Source organism: Daktulosphaira vitifoliae, unplaced genomic scaffold (assembly GCF_025091365.1).
Source record: "Daktulosphaira vitifoliae isolate Bord-2020 unplaced genomic scaffold, ASM2509136v1 Scaffold_5, whole genome shotgun sequence".
Classification (NCBI taxonomy): Eukaryota; Metazoa; Arthropoda; class Insecta; order Hemiptera; family Phylloxeridae; genus Daktulosphaira; species Daktulosphaira vitifoliae.
Genome location: NW_026099576.1, coordinates 21,795,490 through 21,813,962, shown reverse-complemented (window position 1 = coordinate 21,813,962; position 18,473 = coordinate 21,795,490). Strand labels below are relative to the sequence as shown.

Genomic DNA, 18,473 nt, shown 5'->3' with positions numbered 1-18,473 from the left:
TTTTTACCAACTTTCTTTCGCTTTGTAGTGCTCAATATAGATTTCTAGATTAAATAAATTATATAATAGGTATATTAAATCGTAGTTGACTTACAGCACTTCGACTTATTATATTATTTTTAATATATTTTGTGATTGGTTTAATATTATGATTAGCAGAGTACAAGGCGAGTGCTGACAATAAAGTTAGTCCTCTCGCTTCAGTATTATCATGTGTATATATATATATTTAGTATTATTATTTTATTAATATTTTATTAGAATTTTATTATTATCATTACTCTTAAGGTCGTGGAATATTAACATTATCATTGAACCAACTTAAAAATTATGTTTGGTTAAAATTGTAAAATACTATAAGGATTATAATAAATACTTTTTTGCATTTAAGTGTTGTAATAATTACTGATTGTATTATTTACTGTCACTTTTATTTTGTAACCAAAAATTGAACATCAAGTAGTATCTATGAGTAATACGGTGTATATAAATAAAAAATATTATGTATAAATTTTACTTGTTTTTTATATTTAAACCAATCGTTTTTTTACTTACATTTATGGTTATAATTGATAAATGTGTATAACAAAATTGATGTTTATACTACTATTATATAACATGAAATTTTTAGTTAAATTAACGTAATACAAATGGGTTGATCGTGTGTATTTTATTGTTTCCTCAGATGTGTAGCAGAAAAAAGGTTATTAAATTTCCTTTATCGTTTTGACGTTGTTTGAGGTGAAGAAGGGGTTCAAATATTTAGCAAACCATTTATTGATAACTGACAAGATATTATTATTTAAAAAGTTTTGTGTCAAAGGCTTCAATTTTTATACACGTATGCCACAAAGTAATAACCACTTCATAATTTTTTATACGTTTTCCAAATAAATTACAATACTAAATTATGAAACATCAATATAATACTAATTTGATTGCTACAATAAATACTTATTCATATATTATTCTTTTAAAATAAAAAGCTACAAATCAGGAATAATAAAGGAAAATATGATTTCATATTGCTTTTAGTATAATCCACCAATTTCTTAAATTTAAACAATATCTATATATTTACATTGAAGCGTTTCTTATGTCAGTGATTTAATTTATGTTAGTATATTTTATTGAGAGATTGACAGCAATATTTTTAAAAATATCCTCTAGCCTGGTGTATTGACAAATATTTTTATATCTACGTAAGAATTTTATCAATGTGGTTTTTTTTATTAACATCACTACGTTTTTCTAACTATTTGAAATTGAATATATAAGTATAAATAGAATATGATTTCAAAAGAGTATAGTGTAGTATAAAATATTTTGGTAAGCAACTGATCTTATAAACACAGGATTTCATAGAGAAAATCTATCAATATAGGTGATAATAGAACCTATACATCCTATAAAAAATTATTTGAAAATATAATACAATAAATCTCTATATTTTATTTAAACATATTTTTACTGACGTAGAAAAAAGATTTATAATCTTTATACATATTTTTTATTAAATAAGTGATATTAAATAATAAAGCAGACATTTACTTATGTTCATTATAAATCTACCTAACATTTTAACGAGAAAATTTTCATATTAGAATTTTATTACAATGAAATTTTTTTCGTTTATTTTAATATTTATTGTCATTTTCCTCTTGCAACAAGACACAGGTGTTCATTGTGAAAATTATCATGATATGTATGAAAATTATATCGAAAGGGTGGTGAGTCACATTTATTCAAAAATTATATCGTATCGAAAACAAGATTCAAAGAATACTATTGGTATAGAGGAAAATCTTCAAACAAACACTAACATGTTAAATTTAAGACAAAAATATTGTTATACAATAGGTATACTCAATTATATGTACATTGAAATACTAATAAAATACCTTTATATAATAAACCTTATACTTAGTATATGCCAAAAATATCATTATAAAAATGAATTGAATTATTTCAGTCCCTGTGTAGAAATGCTTGAAAAAGTTCTACAAAATTCCAAAACTATGATTGCAAATCTACACAATGCTATGAAGTTTTTAAGCTATATAGATATAAGATTTTTGTTTTCTGAAGGCATTATACCGCATCCTATAATTGAAGTAATTGACTTTATATATCAGTACGTCTTAGGAAAAAGTCAGGATACCAGCTCTTTAGATCTCAACCAATCACCTTATGATATCTCTGAAATGAAACTTGAGAATTTGACAAAATTTCACACAGACGCATCAAAAATAGTAGGCGACTTTTTTCAAAATTCTAAATATATATTAATTTTTCTAATAAATGATTTGCCAAAAATAAATATTGCGGAATTACCTAATGATTTAAATTTTGCAAGAATAGAAATACTTAATACATTTTTCAACGAAATTGTAGAAGTTTGGTACAAAAACCTAGGATTTGAAGAATTTCTCAACCCTAAAACAGCAGAGTAAGAATTCTTACATTAAATATTAATTTTTAAAACATATTATAGATAATACTTAAAAAAATTTTTAGTAAATAAATATTTAAATAAGAATGTTATTTTCTTATGAATTATAGATACTTTTGTTCTATGACTATATCACACTAATAAAATATGTCGGTTTTTTAAATAGCTGGTTTATCGAAAATAAATAATTATATTGTAACTAGACTATGTAACGTCCTTATTTGGATGTTGTGATTTTGAATCAATATTAGGGTATTGTATTTATTGATTGGTTTTTATATCGATGAGAAGGTGAAAATGTATTAATTTTAGTATGATGTTTTAGCTTCGATGCCAAGCTGAGAAGGTATTGTTTTACTATGATGTTTTTTTTTTTTTATTTATTTATTCACTTTTTTTTTGAGTCTGTTAAAACTTTTTCTCAGCTTTCACAGAACTGATTTCTTTCAACGATACTTCAAAAGAACACAAATCGTATCTAGTCGAAGACATTACCCTCAAAAATTGAAAAAAAATCCCCTTGTTCCCCGTAAATGGGGGAAACCTCCAAAAAAATTACAAATTTAAAAATCCCTAATTTTCGAAATTTTTTCAATTTTTTTTCTTAAAACTGCCATTACATTCTTAAAATTGAACAAATTAATATATTTTTTTTAATAGATGCATAATGTCCTTACCTATCATTTGTAAAATTTTTTGAAAATGAAAATGTCTACCGATAATTCTCGATTTTATTTTATACATTTTTAACTTTTTAATTCTATAACATATTGAAAAGAATATGGATGAACACAATTTTTTTATGAGAAATAATATTTTTTATTTATCCCTTTTTCATTTGACATACATTATCTTAATCAGGATATTAATAACGAAATAGCAGATCATGTAGCTTTTGAAATAATCCACTAATTTTTTGAAATTAAACAGTATTTAAATATTTTCAGCGAAGTGTTTTTTTGATAGTGATTTTAATCACTGTCACATATCATCTATTATGCACCCAATTATACACACTGTGCCGGGATACTGCCGGTTTTTTTTTTTTGACCTAACTATGACATGTCACCACTATGCTGCGACACACCTGTGCTGGTTTTTTTTTTCTAATGTTTTTCTAAATAATACGCGATTTAGATTTCCGTGTCAGTAACATTTATGTCTTTCTGACACGAAGTACGAAGTTCCATCGCGCCTGTGGTATTGAATTTATAGTTTTTCATGAATGTAACAATGGATTGTTACAATTAAAATTAATTACATAATACGCACAATTTAGTATATTTTTTTAACAACTTTTTGATTAGTCTTTATAGTGAAAGTAAATTTCCTATTTAAGTGATCGATTACAATTAAAATGTAAAAAAAAATTAACCTTTTCTATACATTTATATTGTAAATAGTAATTATAAAATTTACTGACTGCATATTCATCTTAACAATAACATTTTTTAATTATCATAATATATTCTATTTGATGATGTCATTATCAAACTGCAAGTTTGAGCTAAAAGTTTTGATAGCAAATACAACTTTTTTGTTCTATCAACTTTCATAAATATCAACTTTGAGGACCAAAAAATTTGATTGATAAAATGATATTTGCAATGATTATTTTTAACATATAAAAATTTTAAATCAGTAATACTTAGAAAAACAAATTTTTTTTTTGTTTTACATAATATTTTTTATATATAAATGCTAATTTTTAACTAATTAGTATTAAAATCAAAAGTTAGAAGTGATAGAAAAAGTCTAATTGTTTATTTGAAAAAATCCATAAAATTGAAATCGAAAATAATATTCTTGATTTTGATGAAAGTACTTTGTACAAATGTGGTTTATAAGTTACAAACATTTTTTTTAAAAATATTGCTTCATGCCCTTTTAATTTTTATACACATTAACGATAGAAATAACGAAATATACTACTGTAAATTTTTTATTATATCTCTATAAAAATTACAATATTAAATTATTGAATATAAATTTAATACTATATTTAATTACTATAATTAGTATTAATTTAAATAATATATTGTACTTTAATAATATCATAGAACTAATAACCAGGATATAATTAAGGAAATATCAATTGTTACTTTTGGAATAATCTACCAGTTTCTTAAAATTAAACACTATATAAAGATTTATATTGAAGTATATCTTATGATTTTCATTTCTGTCATATTTAATCTGTATTTTTAGCAACTATGTGCACGTTCATAATATGCCACGACACTACTGTGTTTATTTTAAATTTTGGTTTGATATAATATATATTATATAAAATTTTCTTTTTTTGTGTTTAATAAATGTTAGATGTTAAATTATCTTTGTTATTTATCCAAAATTATGAAAGAGGTATTTTTAAAATATTAATATACTTTGAATTAATACATTAGTATAATTAAAAAACTTTGCTGAATTGTAATTTTTTATTTATTTCTTAATAATTTAACAAATAAATTATAAGTTACAATACAAATTCTATATTTTAATGATATTTGATTCTTTAACTCAAAATAAAGTAATGTTTCATTCATCAATATGTAAATATGTTTATTTTTTATGTATTTATTAATAATCAAAATATATTTTTTAAATTAGATTCATACCTCCAATAGACCCAGATATAAATCAAAATGATGGAATTGAAGCTCTTAATATTATTCGTAAGGAATCTGGTTGGAAAAAAATGAAATACATTAGTATAGTTTATTTTGGTAAACAATTCAGTGTAGATCATATAATAAATGATGAAGTTAATTACATAAATTTTCAAATAAAAAAGGAACACGTATCACAATTATTAAGATGTAGATTTACAGAAATAATGAAACACTATCTTACATTATTTTCTGCTATGTTATATATATGCAATAAATATGCATATAATAATTACCATAATTGTTTAATTCAATTATTTAGCTCATTCGTTAAATCAAAAACAATGCTTGAAGATTTATATGAAGCTTTAGTTACTTTAAAGAAATCATCAATATGGAGTGTTAATTTTACCTCTGAATCAAATTTACAGAATGTTTTTGAATGGGTTGCAGGATTTCTCAGTTTGTTGGAGGATAATGATTTTTCTTTAAAAAATATTAATGATAATAAAAAGATTAAACAACTTCTCAACATTTTTAAAAAAAAATTTAATGTTTTTAGTACTCATTTATTGAGTGAAATTAAGATATTTGATACCCTGTGCCATAAAGATGACAAATTTAAAAATGTTCAGTATTATGTAAACTATTTTAGGAATTCAGGAAATATATCAATTAATTTAAATTCTGAGTTTTCAATCCAAATTATGCTTAACGCATGTAATTTTTTTGACAGTTTTTGTGAAAATCTTAGCAAATCTTGTTATGAAGATCTGGGTNTTTAAATTCTGAGTTTTCAATCCAAATTATGCTTAACGCATGTAATTTTTTTGACAGTTTTTGTGAAAATGTTAGCAAATCTTGTTATGAAGATCTGGGTTTTGAAAAACTTCCACACTGTAAAATAAAGAATTAGACAGCAAACTTTTTTAGCTTATATTTAATTCACTATGATCATAACTTGCACAATGATTTTTGACATGTTTTACGATTTGCGATTGTTTTACTTCCGTACATAAATAATATATATTGTTTCCGGAATATTTTATTAATATACAATTATCACTGTATAATTTTATTGAGCAATATAATCTTCAGTAATTCTATTAATGTACTGTAATTATTTACTTAATTAACATACTATCTAATACTGTATCATATAATATAATTGTTTGGTGCTTTGTATCTATTATCTTTTTTTTGTTTACTTCTCTAATGGAAAATACTTTTTATTGTTTTAACTTTGCTTAGTATGATTAGTATAAATCATGATATTATTTTATACATTCTTAATATATCTAAATCATGTTATTGTGTAGTTTTTATATTACAGGTAATTTGTCTGTTCCAATCCAATACAAACGGACCAAATAAAAGTCATATTAGAAATTGGTTGTAGATTTTTAATTTCCTATGGTTTTTAGTTCATCTCTTATATTTTAGAGGATAACAACTATATTTTATCTTTAATGCAAGTCTGAGAAAATATTAATGTTACTATGTTTTTTAGATGCGATGTGAAGCTAAGAAGGTATTAATTTATTTTGATGTGTTTTTTTGTGTGTCTATAACCACATTTTTTTAGCTCTCACTGAACCGATTTCGTTCAACNATAAGGAACCAGCAGATCAAGTAGCTTTTGGAATAAAACACCAATTTTTTTAAAATTAAACACTATCTAAAGATTTGCATCGAAGCGTTTATTTTTGATAGTGATTTTAATCACTGTCAGATATCATTTACTTGATCCAACTATGCCACGTCACCACTGTGCCGCGACCCCCCTGTGCTGGGTTTTTTTTTTTTAACTGAACTATAACTTTTCTGAAAATGAAAATGAAAACTTATTTTTTTTAATAGATGCATAATGTCTTTACCTATCATTTGATAAAATTTTTTTATACATTTGTCCCTTTACCTGCCCACAGGGGGGATTCAAAATGACAACTTTTCACAAAAAATTAACGCTATAACTTATTGAAAAATGTATGGATCATTATATTTTTTTGTGATAATTGCTATTTATATATATTTATTTATTCATATATTAAACTTCTAAATCATAAGACTTGTTATTAGAATATAAATAATGAAATAGGTGGTTTTGGAATAATCCAATAATTAATTAATAAGTAATTAATTACTGTAATTATTATGTATTCATATATTATAATTATAAATCGGGGTAAAATTAAGGGAATAAGTGTTATTGTTGTTTTGAAATAATCTACCAATTTCATTTTTTTCTATTTAATAATATCAATTTCAAACTTGCAAGTTGAGCTAAAAGTTATGGTAATATATTCATTTTTTTTTTATTAAAACTTTCACTTTAAAGGACTAATCTGGATATAATTAATGAAATAGGAGTTGATGTTGCTTTTGTAATTATCCACCAATTTTTTAAAACTAAACACTATCTATAGATTTGCATCGAAGCGTTTCTTATGATAGTGATTAAAATCCTGTCAGATATCATCAATGCGGGACCCAACTATGCCACGATCCCACTGTGCTGGGTTTTTTTATATTTATATTTACCAATACATTAAGTCGTTTTATATTTTCATTCTGAATTTAAAAATTTTCCTATATTTTAATATACATATATATATATGCTATAACTATAAGTAATTCTTGAGTTGTGACAAATCATCTATTTTAAATAAAATAATATGTAATAACTAACACATTCGAGTAATAAACAGTTAATAGTAAAAGATCGTGTCATTTCTTGCACATATAAATGAATTGAATTTAATATAAAATGACACAAAAGCTGTCAATTCAACTCACTACTCATTGACTTCATAATCTTTCAACAAGTGCAAGAAATAGCTTGGTAAATATTATAATTACACAAAATGATCGAAGTATATTTATTTTCAACATTATTTTCCAACATCACTAAGGTAAATTTATATTTCACAGAAAATTTATAAGGTTGAAAGTTAAGTATAATGAGTACATAAATTAAGTATGTAATCAAAGGAATTAAGTGATCTCAACAATAAAATATTGTTTAATTTCACAAAATAATCGATAACGTTCGTATGAAGTTAACCAGTCTAGACTTATCATAGAGCGGGTTTTCTGTCTGGTCAATAAAAATACTTTCTTGCGAAGATAGAGAACTTATGGTTCCTATACTACTCAAAGTATTTATTGATACGACTCACAGTCAGCACAAACTTAGATAACTACAGGCACGAGTGGCGTTGTTGATGATTTATGTGTGATAATTAATCACAATAATTTCTATTTCTAACTATTATCATATTAATAAATGTAGAAATATCACTTTTTTTTTTCTATATTTTATATCTTCTCATAAACTCTCGTACTCATATCCCGAGAGAAAATTATAGTATATCATTTTATTCAATAAATATTACAGTAACTCAATTATTCTCATGCTCATACTGGACTAACCAGTAACTAAATTTATATATCATTTTAACCATAGTAATTATATAAAAATTAAATTTATATGACATTAATTTTGAGTTACTATAAAAGTAAATTAATTAAAAAAAAAAAAAAATGAGAACATTTTTAATCATATTCTAAATTAAAAAATTATCCTATACTTGTCATTTCTCATTGGTCCGATTTTTTTTTTAAGATTATTGATATTATATTGAATAATCGTGAAATTATACAAAATATAAAATGAACATATGAATTTATGCTATATTATAAACACTTAAAATTAATTTAATTAATATAAACACAAATATTTGTCGTTAATTGTTGTGCTTGAAAAAAATTATAAGACTTCTTTCGTTATTTTCCTACATTTTTCAGTTTTTTCATTTGATCTCATCAATTTTTATTTTACAATGAGTATTTTAATATAATTGTTCATGAATTTAATCTATATTTATTAAAACTGTATGATTCACATTAGTCTGGAATAAATTGATTTTATTATTTTTGTTTTGTAGATACATGTTTAAGCTCATATTGTTAAAATTATTATTAGTATGGCTATGTCAATAAATCAATTTGTGGTGTTAATGTATGTAATACACATAACGGCAAACTTCGTATACACATTGTGTACAAAACGTCAGTAGGTTTTGGCCGCGGTATCTCTACTCTTGTGAGATCAAAATTGTTTATTATAATTTAAGTACAACTTTTGTATAACTACAGACCCTAGAGAATTGCGTGAGTTGAACCAGCCACCCGCCGAGGATTATGTAATACATCATAAGAGTTTGTTTAGTTAAGTACTTTATAGTTAAACACCTAGTGCTCCATAGATTATTTTTTATTATCACTTTAATAGTATTTCTTTGTTATATTCTACTCATTGATATGTGCTATAATAATTATTATAGCACATTAAAGGTTTTTTTTATTTAATAAAAAAAAAAACTTTTTCTGGTTTTATTTTTTATAAGCCGTACGGAAATTTATTTTTAATATAAAAAGTATAAGCGGCAACCAATATCGTTATTACCAAAGATAGTATTAAAATTAGAATCTTATTAATTATTGTGAATACCCGTGTGTATTTCAGATAGGAGTAACCGCCATTCTCTGTATCAGTGCTATCGATATTTTTTAAAGCTAATATTTAAGAAATATGGTGTATGATATTTTCTGACTTCTGTGAATAATTGTAAAAACTGAAATTTGCATGAGAACTTCTATATTTTGCTTAATACCATGCATTTTTGGTTGTCTCATATTCTAAAGGACATAATAGGAATTTTTTAAAAAATATTATTTTTATTTTATGTTATTTTAATCATTGTACCAAACCTGAGAGGTAAGATGACAAAAACGATTTTAAAACTTTGTAATCAAAAATATTGTAAAAGAAATGGTTCCTTTATTAATTAATATCTATTAATATAAAAGTACTGTTAAAATATTTTACACAGAATGTTAAAAAATTAACCTTAACATACTAATACAATATGTTTTGACATTCATAAATTATATCAAAACACGTTATGTATAAATTTCTAACTACAATTAAAATTAACGTGAGTATACGTATAGAATGTACTTTAAGTACTAGTGAATAACAGACTGTAGTTTACGTTGTAAAGTGTTTCTTTTCCTATTTGTCAACATAAATCTCCTTATTTATGATTCTATTTCAGTTTAACAATGCTTTTAATTTTTAATTTTTTCAATTTCACACTAAAGCCAATACAAAAGCTCTGATAAACAAGATATGAAGAGTGATACACGAGGAGCAGGTCATTTAAATACTTAAATTTGTTGTGAATTAATTCGAATGGATGCATCTTTCTATTAGCTTCGATGCGAAGCTTAGAAGATATTGATTTTATTATGATGTTATTTTTTAACCTTTAATCTATAACTACATTTTCTCAGCTTTCATTGAACAGATTTTTTCAGCGATACGTCAAAAGATCACAAATCGTATCTAGTCGAAAATAATACCCTAAACATTTGAATGAATTTCTCTCGTTCCCCGTAAATAGGAGAAATTTCCAAAAAAAAATACAAATTTATAAAACGTTAATTTTCGACATGTATAACCTATTATTTTCGAACTGATCAATATTATTATTTACTACCAACATTAATGTTATATGATCAATATGAATGTTTACATTTTTATTTCCAAATATATAATAATATACCACTTTTTCTCAGCTTCATCGAACCGATTTCTTTCAACAATACGTCAAAAGATCACAAATCTTTTTCAACTTAATTTTTGAAAACATTCCGGAAATACTGACACTTCTATATATATCTTAAATTAAAGCTTATGTAATATACTTTAATATTAAAAAAGAAAATTTGGTCTTTATTTTGTTTTCATGTTGAAAATAACTACCGTATTCAAAAATATACTATTTTTATGTTAAACTTCTTGGTTTTGTATTTTATTTAATTATAAGGGTATTACACTGATTTTCATAAATATTATATCAATCTAATTGACATAGTATAAAAAATTAAACATATTTAAATTTTTTTGTTTCTTTAAAGTCGAAAAAAATAACTTTAAAATTTGAACTAAATTTCCATTTTTATTAAGTGATGAATGCGACGTATGGTTTCTGAGACGGTAACACTTGGGTCTTTCACGCCTGTGACACTGAATTTTTTCTTAATTCTTTTTGAGTAGAAAAAAATTTTTAACTCATTTGATTTTTATCGCATTTAGATTTTAAAGCTTCAATAAACATCCTCCCATTACTGTAGTCTTCTCTCGTGAGAAGAAATTCATATTAATATTATTTTACTATGTGGTTTATTTTTGTAGCTATCATTTATTTTCTTTGCTCTCACTTAACCTACTTTTTTGACNTGGCTACCATATTAAAAATATGCTATTTTAACAAATTCTTTTTTTTTAATTAAACACTATCTACAGATTTGCATCGAAGCGTTTTTTATGATAGTGATTTTAATCACTGTCAGATATCATCTATATTGGACCCAACTATGCCACGACCCTACTATGCCTCAACCCCACTGTGGTGGGTTTTTTATATCTATCGCCACTATTTTTCAGCTCATCAGACCAATTTCATTCAACGATACATCAAAAGATCACAAATCGTATATAGTCGAAGAAATTATCTTTAACATTTGAAAAACTTTCCTTCGTTCCCCGTAAATGGGGTAAATCTCCAAAAAAATTTCAAATTTAAAAATCGCCAATTTTCGAAATTTTTTTACTTAAAACGTGCCCACGGAGGGAGATTCAAAATGAAAACTTTTTCAANGTGGACTGTATGTGAGCGTTGATGACGACGTGAACGATGCTACTAACCCGTAATATGCGAGAAGGATTGTTTTTCACGGATATACAGTACAAAACATGTACACATAAAAACCTCGTACGTCTGGAGTTTACAAATTCTGCCGAGTCGCAACCGTATGAGCATAAACAATAAAGATATGGCGAACTATGGCCGATCAATAGCACANGAGTTTTGACGGTTATCAATCATTGGTGGAATTGAGTCATCTCATGTGTCTACCCAGAGTGTTATGGTGGCTATACATATGAACCTCCAACCTAATTTCTGAAATAGACACGTATCAACGATATAACTCTGCTAAGTAACTCTGTACAAACATTATCGATTTATTAAATTTGCTTGGTATATTTTGTGTTATTGTTAATCACTTGATTTTTCTCTGTGCCTACTTAATCTATGTACTCATGAAATTTAATTCTAAACCTTATATATTTTTTGTGAAATTATTAGTATCCCCCCACCTTGATATATCCAATAATACTCTGAAATAAGTAGATGTATTCTTATGCAGTTATAGCGTAGACACGGCAAATCACTTCTTGCATATACTTCTATAGGATACAAAGTGTAAAATGGGCTAATCGTAATTGAACGTGCTGATAAACTCTGAGAATAACTAACCGCGTCTGAGCGCCACTAACCGAGTGAGAGCATTTTGACCACCATCAGAGTGACATCTTAGACAGAATGCTCATAATTTTGGGCTTTTTATATTAAGTTTGATGGTATTTTCAAAGGCAAGAAGTGATCACCGACGCTACCTTTATTTCTTTATAATTTTATAATTTATTACATGTTATTTATTACATTTTTGTCAATAATGATCTACATTTCATAATGTTTTACAGTTTGTTTTATAAAATCTTACACATTATTTATTACCTTATGTATAACACATTATTATTACATATTGTTTATTATTTCGTGTTTCTTTTATATAATTAATACATGCTTTTTCTACGAAATTTCATTAGTATATTCAAACATTTAAAAGGTATATATGTATATATATCTTATTTAAATTGTTATACATATCATTTTGCGTGATTGATTAATTGAAGACTTAAATAATACATTATGACATTAATGATATACTGTGTATATCATGACATCTATATGTTTATTTTATTTTCATGGTGAAATTGAACATCGAAGCTAAGAAAAAAAATATGATATCACTGTAGTCTCCCCTCGTTTGAAGAAAAATTTTATTCATATTAAAATTATTTTATTGTATGATTTTTTTTTTGGCTCACACTTATTTTCTCAGCTCTCACTTGACTAAGTTTTTTTAACGATACATCAAATTATCACATCTATAATTCAGTTAATGAAATTACTCTCAAATATTGAAAATATTTCCATTTTATCGATTATAAGGTTATTTAACTTTTTGAAAAATGTATGGATCAACACAATTTTTTTATGAGATACTTATTATTTATGACATACTTTATCATAATCAGGATATTAATAAGGAACTAGCAGATCATGTAGCTTTTGGAATAATCCACCAATTTTTTAAAATTAAACACTATCTAGAGTTTTGTATCGAAGCTTTTTTTTTTTTTTTGATAGTGACTTTTACAATTATAATAACATCCCTACAATAGCAAGCATTTTATGACCACATATGTCGAAGCCTTAATAATAATAAAAAAAAAAAATAAATAAATAAAATTTTATAACACGCTTAATTGAGTAGATATTTTAACAAAATTTTGATTATTTTTTTTAGATAAAGTAAATCTTATAAAATTAAAATTTATTATGTTTTGAATATTTCAAATGTAGAACCTTTTTAAATACCGAAAGTTCCTTAGGAATGATTACTTTGATTTCTACTTAAACGATCTATTAAAATAAAAATATAAAAAAAATATTAAGCTTTTCTGATAAATTTAACCCGTAAGTGGTACGATGAAAAAAAATCAAACTAATGGTATGGTGCGGTCTCCTGGACCTCTTAATTTTTTATGTAATATTTAGACTACATTTCTTTTATTCCATCACATTTTTGGTAGAACAATATCTTAGTAGTATTAAATGAGATATGACAAATTTTTTTTCGACTTTAATTTAAATCATGTAAAGTAACTACTAAATTTTTCAGGAAGTTTTATGATCTGCCATGCAATAATGTACTTGATTTCCGTTATGTCCTGAAGCATTTTAAAATACATTTTTTACTCCACAACTATTAAAATATGAAACTAGACATAAATTAAAATAGAATAAAAAAAAAAAAATTTTATAATTACAATTTTTTTTAAAAAAATAACAGTAGTCAAAACAACACTTTTAGGATTTATAAATTGCCATCAAAATTTAAACAAAACATTTTTTCTTTTTTAAATTATCCCTTTCAACTTTTATAAAAAAAAATATTATTATTCCGTGAACATAATGTAAGAACATTTATTACTATGTTCTTACCACTTATATTACACACGTTTTATTTCTATTTATTTCATTCGTAATACATATTAATTAGCATAGAGGGAGATGCTGATATGACAATTCTACTAGTCTGTAGCCCGGAGCTACTGACATCGAACTAACAAAAGGCAGTTGTGTTTGAGTGGCCGTTATAGACATAGTTTTCAATACTATTACTTTCGTCTTATTTATATTATTTATAACTTAACTTGTTTTATTCAACGATCCGTCTATCGCCAATTGTCATCATAGCCAACCAACTCCGTCTCACTTGGATATACCTACTATCTAACTGTACTAGGATTCAGGTCAGACGTATTGTACATTACATATAACTTATATTTACTGAACATCTAAAATATAACTTAACTATGTCGTTGACATAAAACAATAGTCTAATTTTATTTAATAATCTATCCCCTGTAACTAAGGTACACGATTGCCTGTGTCTCCTTCAGGCAATTAAAACTCATTTAAAGAGATAGGGACGATATTTGAGCAGACGTCGGGTAGCTTCCGATTCTTGGTTTTGACCAAGATCCTCAACTATTAAACTAGCCCCTAACAATAACATCAATATCTTATCAGCTAAATAAAAATAAAAATTGCAGCGGTCTATCAGACCGCACCAAACCACTTACGGGTTAAAGTAAATAATAATTATACAATTTCCAATTATATATATTAATTATAACATGCCAATTTTTTAATTCTCATAAAATGTTCAATTTAATAATTTAAATTTCAAATTTGCAAGTTGAGTTAAAAGTCTTAGTTACAAATTCAACTTTTTTTTATTGAAACCTTTCAAAAAATCATCTTTAAATTAACAAAAAATTAGTTTAAAAATGATATTTTATACTGATTATTTTTAACATAAATAAATCAAAATCTGTAATAATTTAAAAACAATTTTTTTGTTCATTAATATATTTTTTTTATCGTAATAAATCATTTCAAAAGAATTATTAATCACTTCTATGTAACTCTTGGTGTTGAAATAGATGATACAATTGAAACATTTAGAATTATTTTCCTTAGAGTTATATCCTATAATTTTTAAATAATTAGTAATAAAATAAATAATTATTGGTGATAGAAAAAATATGATTGCTTATTTGAAATTAGCACGAAAAATTGAAATATAAAAGTATATTTTCGCTCTTATGAAAATTTTTAGCAAACCATTTTTTGATAACTGACAAGATATTATTATCTAAAAAGTTTTGTGTTAAACTCTTTAATTTTCATACACGTATGCCACAAAGTAATAACTACTTTATAATTTTTTATACATTTTCCAAATAAATTACAATACTAAATTAAGAAACATCAATATAATACTAATTCAATTGCTACAATAAATACTTATTCATATATTATTCTTTTAAAATAAAAAACTACAAATCAGGAATAGTAAAGGAAAATATGATTTCATATTGCTTTTGGTATAATCCACCAATTTCTTAAATTTAAACACTATCTATATATTTATTGAGAGATTGACAGCAATATTTTTTAAAATATCCTCTAGCCTGGTGTATTGACAAATATTTTTATATCTACATACGAATTTTATCAATGTGGTTTTTTTTTTATTAACACCACTATTTTTTCTAACAATTTGATATTGAATATGTAAGTATATTTAGAATATGATTTCAAAAAAAATTTTTGTACGAGATTTTTTTATTATACACTATTTATGGGATAATTGAATTTTATTGAAATTACATAAAAAAAAGTACACGTCTATTTTAAAATAAATTATTTATAACAGTATATATTAGGTCTCATCAAATTAAATAGTTTAGTATAGTAAATAACTATAAAAAATTATTGAAAAATATAATACAATAAAGCTCTATATTTTATTTAAACATATTTTTAATGACGTAGAAAAAAGATTTATATTCTTTATACAAATTTATTATTAAATAAGTGATATTAAATAATTAAGAAGACATTTACTTATGTTCATTATAAATCTACCTAACATTTTAACAAGAAATTTTTCATATAAGATTTTATTACAATGAAATTTTTTTCGTTTATTTTAATATTTATTGTAATTTTCCTCTTGCAACCAGAAAAAGGAGTTCATTGTGAAAATTATCATGATATGTATGAAAATTATATCGAAAGGGTGGTGAGTCACATTTATTTAAAAATTATATTGTACCAAAATCAAGATTCAAAGAATGCTACTGGTAGAGAGGAAGATCTTCAAACAAACACTATCATGTTAAATTTAAGACAAAAATATTGTTATACAATAGGTATACTCAATTTCAAGTACATTGAAATACTACAAAAATACTTTGATATAATAAAACTTATGCTTAATATGTGTCTGAAATATCATAAAAATAATGAATTGAATTATTTCAGCTCCTGTGTAGAAACGCTTGAAAAAGTTCTAAAAATTTCCAAAACTATGTTTAAAAAACTACACAATGCTATGAAGTTTATAAGTTACTTAGATATAAGATTATTGTTTACAGAAGGCTTTATACCGCATCCTATAATTGATGTAATCGACTTTATATATCAGTATGTCTTAGAAAAAAGTCAGGATACCAGCTCTTTAGATCTCAACAAATCACCTTATGAAATCTCTGTAATTAAACTTGAGAATTTGACAAAATTTCAATTTGATGCATCAAAAAGAATAGGCAAATTTGTTGAAAATAATAAATTTATGTTTATTTATATATTAACTGATATGTCAAAAATTAAAATTGCGGAATTACCTAATGATTTAAATTTTGTAAGAATAGAAATAATTAATAAGTTTTTCAACGAAATTATAGAAGTTTGGTACAAAAACCTAGGATTTGAAGAATTTATCAAACCTAAATCAGCAGAGTAAGAATTCTATTATTTAATATTAATTTTTAAAACATATTATAGGTAGTATTTCAAAAGGCTTTTTAATAAATAAATATTTGAAAAAATAAAATAATTTCCTTATTAAAAATATATATTAATTGTTATCTAGATATACCACACTAATAAAGTATGATGGCTTATAGTATAGTTGGTTTATCGAAAATAAATAAGTACATTTAAACTAGACTGTGCAACATTCTTATATAGATGTTTTGATTTTTAATCAATATTAGAGGTATTGTATTTAATGTATTGTTTTTAATTTCGATGCGACGTTGATAAAATATTAATTTTACTATGATGTGTTTTTTTCTTTGTTTTTCTAAGCTTAATTTTTTTGTTCTTTTAATTTTAAAAAAATATGTGTGAAATTTAAAGTAGCATACGTTCCCATTATTATCTAGATATAATGCGCTTTAAGTTTCCGTATTAGTAACATTTATGTCTTTTACACATGAGGTACGAAGTTCAAACCCGTCTGCGACAATGAATTTTTTTGCTTTTTTTTCTTAATTCTTTTTGAATCAGAAACAAATTTTTAATTAATTTGATTTTTATCTCATTTAAATTTAACAACTTCAATGAATATAACGAAAATCATCACTATATTCTCCCATCGTAAAAATATTTCTTATTTATAATAAAATGATTGTACTTTTTTTGTAGCTATCATTTATTTTCTCAGCTCTCACTTCATGTAGTTTTTTCAAAGATACATTAAATAGTCACAACTAGTGTCTAGTTAAAGATATCACCTTCCAAATTGAAAAATTTCCACTTTAACAATTAAAAAGTTATTTAACCAAGATTTTCCATTTAAACAATTAAATCATTCAATAAATGTTTTTTTATTGTCGTATTAGGTGTGATATTATAATAGGTTTCAACTAGAAAATCAGATATAAGTACTTTGTAATTTATTAATTTTTTAACTTTATTCGTGTGTGTTACTACCAGTCTATAATATTCCAAAATGTTTGGTTAACTGTCGTTATATAAATCTTTTCTAAAAAAAATTATTTTCAGTTTCACCTGAATTTAACAATGGAATTATACAATTATAATAAATTTAATAATGCACATAATTGAGTAGATTTTTTTTACAATCATTGAAACTAATTAACTTAGGGCTATATCAATGTAATTCTTTTTAAACTCCAAAAGTTAATTAGAAATGATTACCGTGATTTCAATTTAAGTGATCTATTACAATAAAACTGCAAACTGAATTTTGAATTTTTCTGAAAAATTTTTTAGCTTCGATGCGAAACTGAGAAGGTATTGGTTTTACTATGATGTGTTTTTTTTTTTTTT

The 18,473-nt window shown here is 24.2% G+C and overlaps 1 protein-coding gene across 6 annotated transcripts in view; it reads left to right on the top strand.

The window, feature by feature from the left end:
• The first annotated feature begins 1,528 nt into the window (after positions 1-1,528).
• Positions 1,529-18,473, top strand: part of LOC126907944 (uncharacterized) — a 67,677-nt gene continuing 50,732 nt past the window's right edge. For 3 of the 6 annotated variants that reach the window (XM_050689675.1, XM_050689673.1, XM_050689679.1), the window contains exon 1: positions 1,536-2,449. In XM_050689675.1, coding sequence (XP_050545632.1) covers positions 1,617-2,449 — 833 coding nt within the window. In that variant the 5' untranslated portion in view covers positions 1,536-1,616. Of the gene's footprint in view, positions 2,450-16,184; positions 17,136-18,473 lie in introns of those variants that run through there. The other 3 variants (XM_050689677.1, XM_050689680.1, XM_050689678.1) reach the window with 3 other exon arrangements.